The sequence below is a fragment of the Nothobranchius furzeri genome, chromosome 17, assembly GCF_043380555.1.
Source record: "Nothobranchius furzeri strain GRZ-AD chromosome 17, NfurGRZ-RIMD1, whole genome shotgun sequence".
NCBI lineage: Eukaryota > Metazoa > Chordata > Actinopteri > Cyprinodontiformes > Nothobranchiidae > Nothobranchius > Nothobranchius furzeri.
Window position 1 is genome coordinate 21,639,557 of NC_091757.1, and position 21,471 is coordinate 21,661,027.

Genomic DNA, 21,471 nt, shown 5'->3' on the forward strand with positions numbered 1-21,471 from the left:
TAGATTTGTGGATGACTTGACATGGAGGAAGGTTTGGCTTCTACCCAATCAATTTTTGATCACTAACAAGGTTAAAGAATCTTCCTTTAAACTATTACATAGATTCTACCCCTCTAAATGTTGTTTAAAATGTTTAAATCAGACCTGGATGTATCTTGTACATTTTGTGAAGATCTTCCAGAAACAACGACTCATCTTTTTTGGCTGTGCCCTCAGTCCAAACGGTTTGGGCAGTCTTTCTGTGACTTCATCTGCTGTAAATTCTCTGTCAGTTTAACATTTATTGGAAGCAGGTTTTGTTTGGCCTTCACCAGAATATTTTTAAGAACTCTATTACATTTTTTATTAATCTGTTATTTCTTTTGGCCAAATTTCATATCCATAAATATAATTTTCTTAAAAGCAAACCCAACTTTAACTGTTTCTTAGTGGGTCAAGCATTATATGGACTCTATTCGGTTCTCACAAAACCAGAAGGCTGTAAAGACTACTCAAATATGTACCCGCTTTAAGATAATCTGATCCTGATTTATTACTATTTCTGGGTTGATGTTCTCTCTAGATATACAGGTGCTGGCCAGTAAATTAGAATATCATCAAAAGGTTGAAAATATTTCAGTAATTCCATTCAAAACGTGAAACTTGTACATTATATTCATGCAATGCACACAGACCAATGTATTTCCAATGTTCATTACATTTAAATTTGATATTCATAAGTGACAACTAATGAAAACTCCAAATTTGGTATCTCAAAAAATTAGAATATTCTGAAAAGGCTGAATATAGAAGACACCTGCTGCCACTCTAATCAGCTGATTTACTCAAAACACCTGCAAAGGCCTTTAAAAGGTCCCTCAGTCTTGTTTTGAAGGCACCACAATCATGGGGAAGACTTCTGACTTAACAGCTGTCCAAAAGACAATCATTGACACCTTGCACAAGGAGGGCAAGACACAAAAGGTGATTGCTAAAGAAGCTGGCTGTTCGCAGAGCTCTGTGTCCAAGCACATTAACAGACAGGCGAAGGGACGGAAAAAATGTGGTAGAAAAAAGTGTACAAGCTCTAGGGATAACCGCACCCTGCAGAGAATTGTGACGACAAACCCATTCAAAAATGTGGGGGAGATCCACAAAGAGTGGACTGCAGCTGGAGTCAGCGCTTCAAGAACCACCACGAGGAGACTCATGAAAGACATGGGATTCAGGTGTCGCATTCCGTGTGTCAAGCCACTCTTGAACAAGAAACAGCGCAAGAAGCGTCTCGCCTGGGCCAAGGACAAAAAGGACTGGACTGATGCTGAGTGGTCCAAAGTTATGTTTTCTGATGAAAGCAAGTTCTGCATTTCCTTTGGAAATCAAGGACCCAGAGTCTGGAGGAAGAGCGGAGAAGCACAGAATCCACGTTGCATGAGGTCCAGTGTAAATTTTCCACCGTCAGTGATGGTGTGGGGTGCCATGTCATCTGCCGGTGTTGGCCCACTCTGTTTCCTGAGGTCCAGGGTCAATGCAGCCGTCTACCAGGAAGTTTTAGAGCACTTCATGCTTCCTGCTGCTGACCAACTTTATGGGGATGCAGACTTCACCTTTCAACAGGACTTGGCACCTGCACACAGTGCCAAAACCACCAGCACCTGGTTCAAGGACCATGGTATCCCTGTCCTTGATTGGCCAGCAAACTCGCCTGACCTTAACCCCATAGAAAATCTATGGGGTATTGTGAAGCGGAGGATGCAATACGCTAGACCCAACAATGCAGAGGAGCTGAAGACGACTATCAGAGCAACCTGGGCTCTCATAACACCTGAGCAGTGCCACAGACTGATCGAGTCCATGCCACGCCGCATTACTGCAGTTATTGAGGCAAAAGGAGCCCCGACTAAGTATTGAGTGCTATACATGCACATTCTTTTCATGTTCATTCTTTTCAGTTGGCCAACATTAGAGAAACAAACATTTTTTCATTGGCCTTTAGAATATTCTAATTTTCTGAGATACCAGATTTGATGTTTTCATTGGTTGTCACCTATAAATATCAAAATTAAACGTAATAAACATCGGAAATACATTGGTCTGTGTGCATTGCATGAATATAATGTACAAGTTTCACGTTTTGAATGGAATTACTGAAATATTTTCAACCTTTTGATGATATTCTAATTTACTGGCCAGCACCTGTATGCTACTGTAATCGGTATTTTTCTGTCACCCACCTTTTGGACATCCCCCTGGCACTTTGTTTTCATTTTTTTGTGCACATCTCACTTTTCTTATTCGTTGTCAACTGTGAGCTCATTGTCACTTTGTATATTACACTTTTGTTAATAAAGGTTTGTTTTAAAAAACAGAGGAAGATGTTTTGTCATTTCCGGACTTCCTGTTGGCGGGAGACGGCTCAGAGTCTGACGGAGTAGCAGACAGACCAGACGGACCATGTCCCGGGTTCTGAACGGTATCGTCGCGGTGTGTCCTGATCTGGGTATCGGGAAGAACGGAGACCTGCCCTGGCATCCGGTTCGGCTCAAGTAGGTCACACCGGAACCGGGAACGGACTGAAAAAGAATCCAATAGGGAAAATGTCAACGTTTACATTCAAAGCTGTGGGAAATCTGCTCCCTTCGCTGAGTTCAAAGTGCGCGTGAAGCTCACTTCTTAACTTAGAAGGAGCGAATTAACCAAAAGCTTGTTTCGTTTTCTTTTTTAGTAGAGAGTTCGCCCATTTTCGGAAGATGACCTCGACTCCGTTTGTGGAAGGTAACTTAAACCTCTGATTATTAGACTTAAAGCCAAAGATTAGCAGACCAAAACATCTGCGTTCTCCGGACAAGACTGATCTCAGATCTGCTCTGGTGTACGAGGTTAGCTAAAGGGCCATTACACCCAATTTTTCTCTACTCTGACCCTCTTTAATCTGCTCTAGCTGAAAAACTACAACAGCCACACTGTTCACACCTGTTCGAGATTATTCTACTATAATAGCAGATCAAATAAAACACAGTGTGGGATTTATGAATCCTTTCCCTTATTTGTGAAACTTCAACACAGACTGTATTTTTCGGTGACATGTAGCAGTTACAGAACAGTCTTAATTAAAAACAAGCAGAAATATTCAGCCTCAAACTTTTTTATTCTCCCACATTCCAGAGAACTTCAGATAACTGAACATCTCTCCATTTCTGTTTTCAGTTTCATGAGAAGTTCCGCTTTTTCGCTGCAAAAAAAAAAAAAAAAAATTTCAGGTATATTTTATTTCTCCATTCCCAAAGACATACAAACAATCTTTTTCTTGCAGATGTCTTTCAGAGACTCTGATTGTCTTACCTCTCATCCATCTCACCATGCTCAATCCTTTCCACTGCCTCAGCCCTGGTTAGCCCTGGACCTTTTTGAGTGCTTTTGCTGATGCCTGTGTTACATAAAACGGTTCATTAGAAAAAGTTTTTTCAAGATTTATCGTGCTTTTAATAACATGTATTCACTAATTTTCCACTGACATTTTTCCTAATTTCAGACTCTGGTTCACCTTGCCTACTCCTACCCTGATTTGTGTGATCACAACTGGATCTTCTTAAAATATTTCTTGAATCTACAATATTTCTTGCCACTGTAGTGGTCTTTATTCATTTGTAAAAGGGATGAAAGATGGTCTAAAATAAAAGTGGATCACATAAAGCAAATCAATAATCCCAGGAAGGCATGTACTCCTCTCAAACTGTGCTCACAATACCTCAAAGCTACCTTAATCATCATTAGTTTGTATTAATGTACCAAAATAGTAACCTGGTTATGTTTGTGTATGTACAAGTAAAGTACATTAGGGATGCACCGATACGATACTGGTATCGGCACCAATACCAATATCGGTATCGGTAAAAGTTAACCGATGCCAGGAACCGATACCAATGCAGTTGCTTGAAAGTGGCTTCATTGTAACTTGTCATTTCTGTTCACCTATTTTAGTTTTGTGATGATTTCTATTCATATATTTTACTTTTTATCTACCTCACAGTCTTTTTCTGTCGAAAGCAGAGAAAAAAATAAAATTTGTATTCCAAATCATTGCATTTTTTTGTGTGGTAGAAGTATCGGTAATCGGCGAGTACTCAGATCCAAGTATCGGATAAATCGGTATCGTATCGGTTTGAATGTACGATACATTACGGTAATATGACGGAGTTCCTGTCCGAGAGCCGGCCCGGGACAAAAAGACTACGCCGTTAGAACAATGGAGGAGCGGAGGAATTGTTTTGGAGGCGTATTTTCAAGATAGTCGGACTATCTGTGCTCGTTGACGTGTGCTACTATGGGGCACGCGCAGACCGATTTTTTTTTTAAGGCTTTGTTGAAGTTTTACAAATCAGGGAAAGGTGTCACAAATCCCACACTGTGTTTTATTTGATCTGCTATTACAGTAGAATAATCTAGAACAGGTTTGAACAGTGTGGCTGTTGTAGTTTTTGAGTTAGAGCAGATTAAAGATGGTCAGAGTAGAGAAAAATTGGGTGCAATGGCCCTTTAGCCGTTTCCCGAATCGGAAGCTAACTTCAGCCTCGTCTCTGTTGTTTACATTTGACCTAGCTGATCTCGGATCTGCTGTCTTGCAGGAAAGCAGAATGTGGTCATCATGGGGAGAAAGACCTGGTTTTCGATCCCGGAGAAGAACCGACCTCTCAAGGACCGCATCAACATTGTTCTCAGCAGGGAGCTAACGTATGTGTGCCTCACACTTGACACCAGTGAATAACATGTTTTAATTTTGGAGACCGATGCACACCAGGGTTAAATGAGACTGATATAAAACATTTATCTGGATTTTTCTGCTCCTGGGGCGGAGTGCACCAGCTGGGTGTATGTCCAGGTGTAACCTTAAAGAGCATCTTTAATGTTCCTTAAAATGATAGAAAAACAACATCAGAGGTCAAAAAGTTACATTGCTTATCCTTCCAGGTGTTCAGATAACTAGCAGATGTTTAAAAATGCTAAACCAAGGGAAGTGGGCTAGCTACCCTAAAAACAAGTGGTTTTGGAGTCACGTGACTCATTACGCACCTGAAGGAATGCTCAGAGGAAGATGTGCTCGACTCCGGTACATTTTAGTTGCTGAGGTGACTGCGATTCAGCTAGTGCAACGATGGTTAACGTGTGTGTGTGTTCATCGATTTCCACAACAGAAAATGAATATGAGACGCACAGAGATCAGATCATGTAAACGTAGAGGTGACATGGGCTGGGGCTTTCTTTTTGGTACTGATGTAAATGTGGGTCGCCATGTTGGATGGGTCACCAGTCACCCCCAGTGCATTCATTGGGCTAGAAAAGTTAATAGCAATCCCACATAACCTGTTTTAACAGTATGCTGGTTGTTGGAACCGTAGACCGCTCAAAACAGGCATGGTTGCTCACTCAACGAGTGTTTTATTAGACGCACTCCACTTAGACCTGCACCAATCCAGCAACTGCTGCATCTTAATAACTAGTATTAAAGGTGAGTACACCAATATTTGCACGAGAATAATTTCTGTTTTAAATTCTCAGTGACACACTATGCAGGGGGGGGGGGGGGGGGGGGTTGGCATTTAATTTTTCTTGGCGTCTGGAAAAACATCTCCTTCTGCCCCCTTTATTTTGGTCCAACATCATTACTGGGCTGGCCCTGTTAAACACCTTCTACACCCCTGCTTAGTAGACTTAATGAAGTATTTTTAAGCCAGTATAAAAATGACTGAAACACAAATTTACATATTTGGCATTACTGACCAATATCTTTGATTTAATTTATTAAGAACATCAAGATGCATTACAGTGAACATTATAATAAAGTACATGTTTCTAGTGCAGAGAGGAGACGACCCATAGAAGCACTGGTCTGATCTCATTTCAGAGAAAAGTAGAACAGGTCAGATGCACCTAATAAATAAAATTACTAACATAAACTCAGGAATCTGTTTCTTTGCTTCACTGTTCTGGTGCTGAAAATATCACTAATGCGGATCAGATGCACAGATGAATGCACCTCTTATTTATTATTTGGACATCAGTGGGTGTGGTTTACATCAATACATTATTTTAAATCTGAAATTGATATAGATTGATCAGAAGTTGTTTATTTATAAACTATTGTTTATTAGAAAACTATTTAGAGAGCAGCCTCAGAACTGAGATTATATATTTTTGATCACAATAGTAAAGGAACTGTTACAGAACAAGTGTTTCAGTAAAACCAGAACATTAATGTTTAAGTGCATGAATTAGTACATCTGAACTCATGCAGTAGGAACTAGGAAATATGAAATACTAGAACCATTTTATTTTCATTTGATTAAACAGATTTTTTCCTAACGTTGTTGGCATTTTTCCCACACACACACACACACACACACAGTTGAACGAGAGGGAGAGAGAAAACAACCCGACCGGAGAGGAGGCGGTGACCGACGCAGCTCGAGCCGTGTTCTTGTCAAATGCACCACGTACGCTACGAAAAGGTTACTTTAAATATTCAACCGAAAAAGAGGCAAACTGAAGAAAACCTAGGGAGTACTGAAGAAACGTGAAGCAAGCACAGAGAACCGTTACTGTGTGTGTGTGTGTGTGTGTGTGTGTGTGTGTGTGGGGGTCGGTCGGTCGGTCGGTCGGTCGGTCGGTCGGTCGGTCGGTCGGTCGGTGCTGAATGAGCTCCCGGCTGCAGTTTTGTGTGTAGGGAGGGGCGGGCGCTCTATGTGACTGGCCAATCACAGAGCGTGAAGACCGTCAGTTACCCAATGAGGATTTTCCTTCAGCACGATTACAGATATTTACGAGTTTTACTCGTTTCACGCTCGTATTCGTCAAAAATGCTTTATCCGTACCGGATCCCGTCTGAAACGAGTACCCGGCTCATCCCTAGCTGTAACCACCTCGCCCTGCCTCCTCCTCCTTGCTGTCTGCCGGCTGTGATCACAAGCAACAACAGAGTAGTTCCCGCTGCTTCTTTGGGAAACGGCGCAAAAAAATAATAAATAAATAAAGAAAATTTTTTAAATCAGTGAAACTTGGGATCTTGTAGGCGTGGCGCTGGGATGTCAGGCGTGGCGGGTTGCCACGGCTACGCCTATGTGAGGGAAACACTGCTGTTCCTGTCCTCCTGGATGCAGCGTCCTCACGCTGAGGAAGTGTAGAAAAAAATACATGTAATTATCAACCGGTGGAACTTATTACACGGCTACATAATCGCAACATGTGGAAGAAATACATGTTAAATTGATTTGCATAGGATCAAATGCGTATCAACATTCAAATAAACAAATAACAATGAATGTGTCATCAAATATAATAAACATTACATAACCGTCTAAAGTCGATTTGAAACAAAATGCATAAAAATAAGATGAAATTACCCTGAACTATAGACTAAATATCTAAACAGAATAGAATCATGATTTTCTAAACGATCAAGGTCTGTCTTTGTGAGACACGCTGTAGCTGTCTACCTTCTGGTGCTGGAGGAGTTTAACTTCTCATGTTATTTAGCTCTTTCAAGCTCTAGTCCTTCCTTTTCCCTCTTTAACATGTTTCAGCTTCCACCATTTGGGTCTTATTCCAGTATTTTCTGGAGCTCGTCACACGGCCTTGTGGGAAGTCCTCCTGCCACTGATATGGGGCTTCCCTCCTCCGGTCCCCTTTTTGAATCTAAAATGTTTTGTGTTAATAAAAAATGGCTGTGAGAATTATTTAGGGTTTCTTCATGAACAGTCTATCACTAGTGGCTGTCTGAGCCGTCCTTTCCTCAGCACAGCATTCATGCTCCCTGATCCTGACCCAGTGGGCATTAGTGTTGTCAAAAAAATCGATACCTAGATATAAATCGATGCTAAAAGTGGTATCTAAATGAGATATTCCATCCCTGTGGTATCGATATTATGGACTATTATACACAGCCTTCTTCAAGTACACCGACACGCACGACAGCCAGATGCCGTAAAGCAGCCTCCGCCTCCCAGACAAACAGAAGAAGAAGACGCCGCATGGCTACATTACAATTTCCCACGCGAGTTGTCTCCAATCCAAGTTTTGTCTGCCAAATAAATAAACAAAAACATAAACAGCGAATTTGGGAGGCGCTTCACAGCCCAACTTAATTAGCATACCAAGTCCGACACGTAGTTGTATATTCACGCTTATGTGCTTAAAGGAAAACTCCCGTTTATTGCAACCCGGACTTAATTTCTAGCATGCAGTACGTTTGTTTACTCACGCTGACAACTTTGGTGCTACTTGGATCCCCCGGGGTATTTAGATCCATCGGCGAATCACCATCAGTGTATATCCATATAACGGGTGCGGACGGGCACCCATGGTGCCGCCTCGAAATAAGACATTATCTGCACCAAAACATCTTCATGTCGAAAGGTTTTGTTAGGAATCATTAACGTGATTTCCCTGTTCGTTTGGAGCGGGTCTGGGATTTCTAGGCGTGAACAGACTAGCCGCGGCTAATCTAACCGGTGCTTTTAATGACGTCACTGCCGTGCGCCAGTCTGTTTTTATTAAGATCACCGGTAGATGTACCTTTGTCCTACTGTGGAGAAATTCATTTTCTCCCTTTATTGACCAACAGAGTTGTTCAAAAGTACAGAACAAAACATATGGCATTACATCTTATGACAAAAATGCACCTTAAACAGAGTTTAAGCAGCAAAACATCACTCTGCAGATAGTGTATATATAGTGAGACAATTCATGATTTAAAGTGTTAACTTTCACCAGTTTTTGTATGCATGTTTTAAAAAATGCTGATACTTGAAAGGTTTAAGCACTTTATACACTTAATTCTTAACATTTAATTTTTGTAATATAAATTGAGGAATGTTATTTTTTGAATAAACTTGTTCGATAAATGGGTGTTTTTAAATAGTATCGAAATCGAGTATCGAGTTTTTTCTTCAAGTATCGAATCGAGTTTGAAATTTTAGTATCGTGACAACCCTAGTGGGCACCGAACAACGCCTCATAAAGGCAGCTGATGAGGATCCACAAGGCCTCAGAGCTAGCTCCAGAGAAAGGCCTCACACTCAACTTAATAGATGTTGGGCCATTTTGACTCTTGAGTGTGTGTGTGTGTGTGTGTGTGTGTGTGTGTGTGTGTGTGTGTGTGTGTGTGTGTGTGTGTGTGTGTTAATCATGGGATTATATCGCGTTTAAAGCGTGCCACAACCCGTGCACGCGCATTGGGTCCACAGCGCGCGCGTGAACGGGACTCGCGAGCGAAAATATACATGGCGAGAGGTCATTTGTGCACTGAGAGGGAGCAAACTGTGTCTGTGAGCGCACAAGGATGTGCACAAGTGACAAACCTGCGTGCGGGCGTTGTCAACGAGCACACGGCAGAGGAAAACGTGCCCGCGCGGCAGCCTCTGTGCGCGCTCGGCAGCCTCTCTGCGCGCTCGGCAGCCTCTCTGCGCGCTCGGTTTCTGACTCCTGCTCGCTCGGCTGTAAGGGCTTTTGGCACTCTGGAGGCGTGGCCTGTGGCAGATCTTCTCTGTCCTCTGATTGGTTAGTTTACCCCGCACTTTACCCTCTATCTATATAAAAAAGTCTGATATTCAGTAGTTGCTGGCATAGCTCAGCTGGGAGAGCGGGTGACTCTCGCCCCGGAGGATCCAGGTTCGAGTCCGGGCAAGGAAAATGCAGTAGATGTCATGTTAATTTTTCTTAATTTCAGGTATTTTACAGTTGTGACCGTTCAACTGTCATTAAACGTCCGAATGTTTGCTGGGCAGTGTTTTAAAAAGTGCACATAAGCTAGATGGTTTTAACCATATAAAATTACATTTTTTGTGATACTGGAAAAATACATACTGAAATAAAACTACTGATTGAAAACTTTATGACTGTGGTTGTACAATATATGACTCACTAATACACTGCAAACTCCCTTAGAGTGGGGCTTCCAGAGAGAGAGAGAGAGAGAGAGAGAGAGAGAGAGAGAGAGAGAGAGAGAGAGAGAGAGAGAGAGAGAGAGAGAGAGAGAGAGAGAGAGAGAGAGAGAGAGAGAGAGAGAGAGAGAGAGAGAGAGAGAGAGAGAGAGAGAGAGAGAGAGAGAGAGAGAGAGAGAGAGAGAGAGAGAGAGAGAGAGAGAGAGAGAGAGAGAGAGAGAGAGAGAGAGAGAGAGAGAGAGAGAGAGAGAGAGAGAGAGAGAGAGAGAGAGAGAGAGAGAGAGAGAGAGAGAGAGAGAGAGAGAGAGAGAGAGAGAGAGAGAGAGAGAGAGAGAGAGAGAGAGAGAGAGAGAGAGAGAGAGAGAGAGAGATTCTTGCCTCATTAATGAATTGTTTATTTTTTTCAGTATTTAATTGACAAATTATCCTTTCAAGTAATTAATTGATGAGTTACATAATTGTCCATTTAGAATTGTTGAATGGACTGAGTCAAGTTTGGTGCACTTTATATATTTCAAAACATGTTTTTTTTAATGATGCATATAAATAATTTAAATGTTAATTTAATGAAATATTTCTATTTTTTCATTACCTCACCCTTGTTTTGACAAAAACAAGACCTTGCTGGATAATATCATGGAGAAACTATTTGTTCACAGTACATGGCTCAGTGAGGATCTGTGTACCAAAGGAGGAGATACTCAGAAATCTGTCTGCAGATTGTTACAACCCAGACTGGAAGTGGTGGGCTGTAATAAGAAAGGAGACCAAACAGAGGAGTGGGGGTTCAACAACTGATTTATTTAACAAAAGTAAGGATTTACTAAAGCAAGTTAGTGAACAGAAAATGGCCAGTGAGGACTCTCCACTACACAGGAGAGACCCAGTGAAAGCAGAAAAACAGTAGGCTTTGTAGGCAGCACCACACCCTGAGCCCAGGTGCCTCCAAGGCTGCTTAACGAGCTGCCTACAACAGAAGAAAAACACAATTAAACACAAATGAAAACCCAATGAGACGGTGGGGGCATCACAACACGTTCAGGACTACCCAAACACCAGTAATTCTTGACTGCACTGATCTGCTTTAGTAAATCCTTACTTTGGTTAAATAAATCAGTTGTTGAACCCCCACTCCTCTGTTTGGTCTCCTTTCTTATTACAGCCCACCACTTCCAGTCTGGGTTGTAACAATCTGCAGACAGATTTCTGAGTATCTCCTCCTTTGGTACACAGATCCTCACTGAGCCATGTACTGTGAACAAATAGTTTCTCCATGATATTATCCAGCAAGGTCCCGTTTTTGTCAAAACAAGGGTGAGGTAATGAAGAAATAGAAATATTTCAATAAATTAACATTAAAATTATTTATATGCATAATAAAAAAAACATGTTTTGAAATATATAAAGTGCACCAAACTTGACTCAGTCCATTCAACAATTCTAAATGGACAATTATGTAACTCATCAATTAATTATTTGAAAGGATAATTTGTCAATTAAATGCTGAAAAAAATAAACAATACATTAATGAGGCAAGAACTTTTTAAACTTGAACATACCTACACCCACAAGTCTATTTTTACCTGGTTAAAACCATCTAGCTTATGTGCACTTTTTAAAACACTGCCCAGCAAACATTCGGACATTTAATGACAGTTGAACGGTCACAACTGTAAAATAATATCACAGGAATTAGGAAAGATTAATATGACATCAACTCTATTACTTGGCCGGACTCGAACCTGGATCCTCCAGAGTGAGAGTCACCCGCTCTCCCAGCTGAGCTATGACAGCAACTGCTGAGTCTCAGATTTTTTTATATAGATAGCTAGAGAGTAAAGTGCGGGGTAAACTAACCAATCAGAGGACAGGGAAGATCTGCCACAGGCCATGCCTCCAGAGTGCCAAAACTCCTCACAGCCGAGCGAGCGGAATTAGAAACCGAGCGCGCAGAGAGGCTGCCGCGCGCGCACGTTTTCCTCTGCCGTGTGCTCGTTGGCAACGCGCGCACCCAGGTTTGTCACTTGTGCACATCCTTGTGCACTCACAGACACAGTTTGCTCCCTCTCAGTGCACAAATGACCTCTCGCCATGTATATTTTCGCTCGCGAGTCCCGTTCACACGCGCGCTGTGGACCCAGTGCGCGTGCACGGGTTGTGGCACGCTTTAAACGCCATAGAATTAGTTGGACAAAAGGACAAGCTGTGGTTACTGACAGACTATCCAAGCAGTTTCTGCTTCTTTTTATCAGTAAGTAAAATTATATTTCTGTACTTGATTGTGGTTGAATGGAGGATGCTGTTATTTGACTGCTAGGTCAGACATGTTAGTGGGGCTGCTGCTGGAAGAGAAACTTGAGCGAGTGCCCAGCTTCTCCTGTCTCCTGCCTGAGACCAGTTGCTAGAGCTGTTCCCGTTTCCCGGTGGCAGCCGACATGCGGACAGGGTTGAAATCAGTTTAATCATAATGTGCTGAGCATTGACATATAAATATTGGACAATGGGTTTCCATAGACTCCAATAACACGTTTTTGAGCTAAAATGGGAGGTGGCCACCACCGCCATTTTGACCGTGTCACAGGTTCCGTCAAGCCCAGACAATTCCATAAAAGGGAAGAGAGGTGGAGCTGAGGGTGGGGCTGTAAGGCTGGAATCAACTGACGACACCCGGTCGAACTAGCTACAAGCTAACCTGAAGCTAACCCAAAGCTAATGCGGAGGTGGGAGCTAAGCTAACGGAGGTAGCAACCTAGCTACAACCGGAGTTACCCGGACGTGCTGCTGCAGTAACATGCTGCTGACAGCTCCGGTGGAAAGAAGGGGTAAGTCTGGCGGGTGGCCAAGCAAAGCCTGGCGGCCTGCCAGGCTTTGCTTGGCCACCCGCCAGACTTATAAAGCGCTGGGGAAAACCCTACACACACACACACACACACACACACACACACACACACACACACACACGTGCATTTATGGTTTATGAAACCACTGATATTTTGGTGGTTTATGAGGACACACCTTTCCCTGCATCTGGTGAACACGACACGTATGTACAAGTTTAGCTTTTACCCGTATAAGTACAGTCTCACTTCAAAAATAAGAAAAACATATCAGAACATGCGTACATCTCACATGTGAATTTTCACAGGCTTGTGAGGACTTGACTACATGGTGGTTTATGGAGACCGTTAGGGTTTATGAGGTCTGTTTACACACACACACACACACACACACACACACACACACACACACACACACACACACACACACACACACACACACACACACACAAATCTAGATACACACACACACACACACACACACACACACACACACAAATCTAGATACACACACACACACACACACACACACACACACGTGCATTTATGGTTTATGAAACCACTGATATTTTGGTGGTTTATGAGGACACACCTTTCCCTGCATCTGGTGAACACGACACGTATGTACAAGTTTAGCTTTTACCCGTATAAGTACAGTCTCACTTCAAAAATAAGAAAAACATATCAGAACATGCGTACATCTCACATGTGAATTTTCACAGGCTTGTGAGGACTTGACTACATGGTGGTTTATGGAGACCGTTAGGGTTTATGAGGTCTGTTTACACACACACACACACACACACACACACACACACACACACACACACACACACACACACAAATCTAGATACACACACACACACACACACACAAATCTAGATACACACACACACACACACAGATCTTTTATGTTGCTAGGCAACAAGCATGACAATACACATGTATCCTCGTGAATGTGCACGATACAACCAGGCGCAGCTGTGGCTGGTCCTAGTCCGAGTTGGTACACTCGGCTCTAACTCCAGTCTGTCACACTCTGTCCTGTCTCCCCGTTCTGTTCATCATGTGACCCTGTTAGTTGCTCCCACCTGCCTCTCGTCTCCCAAGCTCCCTGCTCCTCATGTATTCAAACCCTCTCGGTTCTGTGTGTCTTGTTGGTTCATTGTTTCATGTCCAGCGTGTTTTACAGTAAATACCTTGCTAAAACCATTCCTGGCTGCCTGCCTGCCTTCTTCCCCAGCATGTGGATCCTCCCCTCCGGCTCAACTCACCTGCGCGTTGTGACTCATTCCACAGTTAGGACTGGTTTAAAGCAGCTTTCCGGAGTTTTCTACTTTCAGAAATTACGTGTGATTTGTCAGAAACCCGTAAAAGTGATTATCGTGTCATGTGCTGTGATAAAATGTAAGCTTTTTTTTTTTTTTTTTTTTTTTTTTTTTTTTTTTTTTTTTTTTTTGCTAAGAATGCTTCTGCTCCACGGAGCTCCGTGCAATAGGAAACTGAGCACCGGCCAGAACTAACCAATAGCGGTAGACTACAGCTTACTTGCTTCAAATGTAAGGAATACCTCGACTGATGCAGAGTTGATGAACTTTTTAAGGACAAGTAAGTCTTTAAAACATAAATATATGAGAGCACAACACGACATGAGAATAATACTCGTAAAACAACGTGTTTTAGCTGTTTGTCGGCTACAGAAGCACATTTATAAACAACGTGAAGTCGCCATCTTAAAAAACAGATGAAGTGTGATATGCTTGTCAGCCACTAGATGGTGCCATCGAATAAGAGAAATTCTCTGGAAAGAGACTTAAAGTGAGGACCAGCTGGTGCACTCTGCTCCTGGTGCCCAGAAACAAACAGTCAGAGTGAATTCCTCTGTTTCTGCTGCAGAGTGCCTCCTACAGGAGCACACCACCTGGCTGCAGACTTCAGCTCAGCTCTCAGGCTGGTTGACACAAAGCTGGCAGACCATGCGGACCAGGTCTGGGTCATAGGAGGAAGCTCCCTTTACAAGGTACCTCTATTTGTTTTTACTACATGTGGAAAAGTACTGTTAGACATCTAATTTATACTGGTGTCTGCTTTAACACCTGCTGATCTTTGATATTTGGTTTTAGGAGTTGATGGAGAGCAGAGGAACAAAGAGGCTGTTCGTCACACGAATCCTAAAGCAGTTCGACAGCGACACATTCCTCCCTGAGATCAGCCCTGAGAAATACCGACTTCTGCCAGAGTGAGGAACATCACACACCGTCAGCACACTGCTGAGAGGTCCACAGCACCGTCTGAAGGATGTAGAAGATTTTATTTTTGTACTTTTCACACTCAGAGGTTTAGATGTTCCCTTACTGCAGTGACATGCTAGGAGTTCACAGAAAGCAGACATTGTGTTCCTTCAAGTAGAGTGGTGAAAAGGTCCAAAGACCTTCATCCTGTAAAACCAGTTGTAACTGGTCTGTTCACCTGCTGCTGGCTGGTGTCATAAGGAATCTTTGATGCATCTCTCTGCTGCTCATCAAACAGGACAGACCTCAGTTCAGCAGTCAGAGCTAATGTGAGACGGGGTTACAGCAGGGGTGCGTGTGCCTGAGTGGTTCGTGAGCGCATTACAGGGGTTACATGGAAACATTTACGTTCCATTTCCCAGATAATGGGATCAGTCATTCTCCAGCATTCGCTGTGCCCTGGTAAAAAAAATTTTCGGGATGTGTTATTTTTAATGAATACGCAGATGTAGTAATGCATGGTAATACACAGTTGGTATGATATAAATTCATGCCGGCGCGGCTGCATGGAGGAAGCTGCGTCAGCTTTGGGGATAGCAGCTGGTAGGGCTGCACGATATTAGCAGCTGCACCCGCTACTGTATTAGCAGCTGCACCCGCTACTGTATTAGCAGCTGCACCTGCTACTGTATTAGCAGCTGCACCCGCTACTGTATTAGCAGCTGCACCTGCTACTGTATTAGCAGCTGCACCTGCTACTGTATTAGCAGCTGCACCCGCTACTGTATTAGCAGCTGCACCTGCTACTGTATTAGCAGCTGCAGCTCCACCATAAAACTTGTTCTGATGCTCCAAATACAGAAAAACATCCCTTACCAGGGTTTTTGAATAAATAAAACAATCAGAAATAAGTTTAAATGTTAAATAATGGTTAACATCACTTAAATGCAACAGCAAATTCTCTCATTGCTACTGAACATTTTCTCCACTTATGTGGTTATGATATGAGGCTGTTGCTGTAATTGGGAAGTAAACTGTGCTGGGCCAAACTAGGAGAATATTAAGATTTTCTGAGGGAAAGAGAAAAACAATTGTCTACCTCTCAGAAGAGGAACTGGCAAAAAACTACATGGAAAATATGTGAAAACGTGTGTTTTTAACCCCAAATTGAACAAGTTTACCTAGATCTTAAAAAGCAGCTCAGCTGATGAAACTGACCTTCTTCACCTCTCTCTCTTTGTTCTGCTCTCCCCACCTATTCCACCTTCCTCAGGATCCACTGATTTCCCTCTTTCCTATTCTCTCTCTTAACATTTTTTCCATGAAACGAGTATCCGGCTCATCCCTAGTTATCAGATTCATGGGATGTAGTATCCTTCTGGGCTTGTAGGAAGATGGAGTGTAAAATCCACCTTAGAGGATGGAATGCATGTCTGCAGATGACCAGTGGCATGTAGGTCAATATGTAGGTTAAAACTGACAATTTCTGGACATTACATTTATAAAAATCTATTTATTACTATGTTTCTACTACTAATGATGATGCAGGATAAATTATTATAAATGGGGATCAAGTGAGACAATGAATAAACTGATTAAACATGACCTTATGTGTTATAAAAGCTTAATTAAGTGACTCAGAAAGATGTGATGTCTGGGTTTATAAAATACCGTAAATCCTCTAATACAGGCCGGTATTCAATTAAAGGCCGGGTCTCCAATTTTGGCCGGTGTCAGAGTCAGCAGAGGTAAATAATGGCCGGTCTCTTATTGTGGCCGGATGGAATGTGGTAACAAGCAAGTACAAGCGTCCCAGCGGCAGGGTTATAGTCCCTAAATCAACCAGCAGGGGGCAGTAGGGGTTCACGCAGACATTTATTAGGCTCTTTCTTCAAGCTTTATAACGCTTCAGACACGATCCTCTATCACGCTCCTACCACACAGAGTCACGGTGTCAGTTAACCATGCTAATTCAACCCGCTCCACAGAACACACATCACCTTCCCTGTGGCTTACATAACACTCACACAACACGCAAATCAGCACATAGGAACTAGCAGAACGATAGGAAACACATATAACACAATACCCAGAATGCACCTGGCTTACAACCCCAGCCAGGTCATTACACTATCAAGTTCAAAGAGAACGTGCTGATTATGCTGCAGAACACTATGGGGAGCAGCAGTAGGGGGTGTATGAACTACAGTAATCCCTCGTTTATCGCGGTAGATGAGTTCCAGACCTGGCCGCGATTGGTGAAAATCCGCGAAGTAGGGACTCCCAGCATGCCCCTCGCGGGGATTCCCTCCACGTCGCATCTACGTCACAAACCGCGGCTATAAACGGAAGTCGCCTTTACAGCTCAGTCATCGTTTCTTCAGATTCATGATCAGAGTTTCCAACCTACCGATCAATCCAACGAACTATCAGCTCATAGTAAGTTATCTTACTTACTTCTGGAAAGCCCGGCATTTCTGTGTCACTTCGTTGACGCTCGAACGCTCGGGGGTTTCCTAGAGCAGCCGGCGTTTCACCGACGCTCTCACTTCCGCGTCTGTGAAACCACGCTCCCTATTGAATTATCGTATGATCACATTCTCTGTGATCAGCAATGCGCTGTGCCAGACCGTAGGTACTGACACGCGATCGTTCATGTCGGTTCAATTCCTTTAATGTTTTCTGTCTTTTATTTGCGCCTGATGCATTTCGCTGCATGCTGTGGAGCGGGGCGGTGCGCGCATCAACTTGTCCTCCAACGCACTGATCACTGATACGGCCGCCAAACAGCAAGCGCTCCGCTGTTTTTGTGGTCGGTAGATATTTTAGAACTGCAGTTCAAAGGTAACTCATGAGGTGAATATATATGAACCCAGGCAGCAGTTTTTCTTTAGGATTGAGAGGAGATGCAGGAAGATAATAAACAGACAGGACAGAAAAATAGTCAAATAAAAACAAGTTAGTTTTTGTACCTGCTGTTGCAACAAACAGACACCACTGAAGGTCATCAGAAGTGAGGAACAGAAAATGAAATAATTATTTTAATGTTTAGAGCAGCAGGAACTCCAAGAGGCTGCAGGCACATCAGTGAGTTTGCGGCTGCTGCGCAGGGGGAGGGGGGAGAGGGCTGAAGCAGAAACTACCGTTGTTAAAAGAAATGTGTTTAACTTTGAAAATGTGGGCACAATTTTAATTGTCAAAAACTCCAGCAAACCATTAGTTCATTTTGCTCAAATAGAAATAGAGGCCTGCCTCTAATACTGGCCCTCCTTCCAATAAAGGCCTGGAGCTTGATGAGCTTGAGTCAAATACAGGCCCGGGCCTGTATTAGAGGATTTACGGTAATCTGGTTGAATTTTATTTAGATTTAATTATCAAATTAATCTGAACCCATCCAGCACCAGTGCAGAGTTACGGTACCCATCTGCATTGGGATGTAGCGGTGAGGATTGACCACTTATTTATTAAGTGATCAATAAGATGTGATATTCCATTTAAATATGATTTATCAATCTGATTGATCTTTGAATACTTGATTAAACATTCCTCTAGGTTCTTTGACTAGTCAGGGAACACACACCTCATATTAATTCAGACAGAGTCAAGTATATAGTTATAAAAATGAATTTTATTCTATTTTTCTAAACTAGTGATTATACATAAAGTATGAAAGAGATGATGGTTGTACAGGATGTCGGATAATAAATGAAATGATGGAATGGAAGCTAGACGTTTGTAGCAGGACCTTGTAAGTTATCTGAGAGACCTTGTGATGTCTGGGTTGTAAAATCGGTTTGGCTGTATGGTTTGATAAACTAGATTATTCGTAAAACCATCCGACGCCATTTGTGCAGAGTCTACACACCCTTTTGTGTTGAAGGTCCCCATACGATCCAGGGGGGTCAAGAGGTTGGGATGGACACTGCCGGACCCCTGGGCAATGGAACCCGTAGTCTAGCTCCAAGCATGACCCATCTAGCCTGAGGTACCCTCCAGGTGACGGCAGGAAGCCGGCGTATCTTTTGCCTCTGAGGCTGTTGTGTCTGATATCACTTGCAAGCGCTGCAGAGCGACTGTGACCTTGAGGTCAAAAGAGAGGATGGTTTCAAATGCTTGCTCACCGGTCGGCCTAATCAGGAGGCTGCTGGAGAACTAAGAAATCAGGAAGTGATTCCTGTATATATCAACTTTATTGTTGATAAATTTGGACTAATCAGAACTTGACAAGTTTAAAGGCGGTACCAAAGACCTCAGAGATTCACTCCTTCACTCAGATACATAGAGGTTAACTCTTAGTGTGAAGTGAAAATGTAATTATAGTTATGTGGTGCAAAAATGTTAAACATTAATAATAATAATAATAATATGATATTATTGTGTTTGTACTGATAGATTAAATTACTAGAATCAACAATTACTAATAATGGTATAATTTAAGTTCTGAAATGAATGATTACAGGAGAAATATTGAAACTCATCACTGATTATTGTTAGGGCTGCAACTAACGATTATTTTCATAATCGATTAATCTGTCGATTATTTTTTTCGATTAATCGGTTTGTTATTGTTAAACTATTTAACCTATACAAGTGATGATTACATTTCAGTTAAGAAAAAGAAAAACATAGGAGAATTGTGCAGTTGACTGCAATCTATTTTATTGCACATGAACACAGTCAGCGGTGTAGAATGAGCTAAACAGTGCAAAATATCAGTCCAGAATAATTTTTTGGCATCAAGATATAAGAGGTAAATTCCATAAAAAATAATGTAGAATCTAGATTAGAGTTTGTAAGTGGTATGTGTAATATCCTCAAGTAGACACAATGACATCCAGAGAGTAGGGTCTTGGTTGAACCTCGTTTATTCCCATCACACCGAAGCACCACAGCTTACGTTACACACGCATGAAGGAAGTGCCCCGGACCTAGCTAAACAGTGCTGCCAGAATGGAGCACTGGCTCCCCCTAGAGGCGTCATGTAGTAGTTTCCTACCTCAACTACTACCCCCCCCCCCCCCCCCATCAAGACAAAAACAAAGATGAAAAATAACACCATTTCCCATAAGCTAAAACCCACACCCCGAAAAACCACCACAAACCGTAACAACCCTGTAACCATGCGAGTATTATTATGGGTAGCAAAAAAAATATTATTATTTTTTTAATATATAGTAGACCTTATTTAACATGCAGCAAGAACAAACAACAGTTTCACATGACACTTCCACTTAACTAACTAGGGAATTCGGGTAGACCACCTCATCCCGGCGAGCTTCCAGGGCGCATTCTTGCCCTTGCCGTGGAGCTCACCACTAACTAAGAATAGTCACTCAAATACGCAGGAGGCCTCCTGCTTCTCTGCGATCTCCTCACTTCCGGTTGTCCCCCTGCCGGCACCTCCTCTACCCTCTCCGGCCACGATGCTGTTGTCAATAGATCGTCCGAGTCCACTTGGCCGGTTGATTCCGTTGCGGCTGTGCTGTTGTCATTCAGGACAGGAGACGACACCGGAACATGTTCTGTTATTTCCGATAGGGGCGACCTGTGACGCACCTGATCGATATGTCTTCTCACCCCATTCCCATTTCCTAGTGTGACTTTGCATGAGACAGGACCCGTCATCGCAGCAACAGCTCCCGGAACCCAGCGTGGACCCGAACCAAAGTTCCGAGTGTAGACCAAATCTCCTTCATCCAGCATCCTGTCCCTGGCATGCATGTCATGATAATACTTTTGCTTCCCTTGTTCACCAATCAGTCTGCCTTTGAAATCGGGGTGTATGAGATCCAAAGTTGATCTTAGTTTCCTTCCGCATAGAAGTTCAGCTGGTGACTTGCCTGTTGTTGACTGAGGAGTAATGCGATAACAAAACAGAGCTCGGGCCATTTTAGTCTCCACTGACCCCTCTGTGCTTTTTTTCATCAATGACTTAAAAGTCTGAACGGCGCGCTCTGCCAATCCATTCGAAGAAGCATGGTATGGGGCTGTGGTGATGTGGCGAATCCCATTTTTTTGTGTGAATTCCTGGAACTCCTCACTGGTAAAACAGCGGCCATTGTCGGACACGATTATTTCAGGGATGCCATGGTGACTAAAACTCTGTCTGAGGCATTCAATGGTCGCAGCTGATGTAGACCTGTTTACCGCGTGAGCTTCAATCCACTTCGAATACGCATCCACCACAATTAAGAACCTTTTGCCCATGAATGGCCCAGCATAATCCACGTGGACCCTCCTCCAGGGGTTTTCAGGCACCTCCCAGGGGTGTAAAGGTGCCACCGCGGGATTATTTCGGTTTTCCTGACACACGGCACACCCCTTCACCATCAACTCCACCTCTTCATCCAAGTTTGGCCACCACATGTAGCTGCATGCCAACCCTTTCATCCTGGTCATTCCTGGATGGGCGCGATGAAGCTGTTTCAGCAGACGTGCTCGACCTTGTGGAGGAATAACCACACGCCCTCCCCACAATATGCAGCCTTC

The 21,471-nt window shown here is 42.9% G+C and overlaps 1 protein-coding gene across 3 annotated transcripts in view; it reads left to right on the top strand.

Moving 5' to 3' along the window:
* Positions 1–2,358: 2,358 nt before the first annotated feature.
* Positions 2,359–21,471, top strand: part of dhfr (dihydrofolate reductase) — a 33,472-nt gene continuing 14,359 nt past the window's right edge. The window contains exons 1-5 of one of the 3 annotated variants that reach the window (XM_070546302.1): positions 2,359–2,525; positions 2,708–2,754; positions 4,605–4,710; positions 14,648–14,771; positions 14,875–14,990. In XM_070546302.1, the coding sequence (XP_070402403.1) occupies positions 2,434–2,525; positions 2,708–2,754; positions 4,605–4,710; positions 14,648–14,771; positions 14,875–14,990 (485 nt within the window). In that variant the 5' untranslated portion in view covers positions 2,359–2,433. Of the gene's footprint in view, positions 2,526–2,704; positions 2,755–4,604; positions 4,711–14,647; positions 14,772–14,874; positions 15,029–21,471 lie in introns of all 3 variants that reach the window. The other 2 variants (XM_070546303.1, XM_070546301.1) reach the window with 2 other exon arrangements.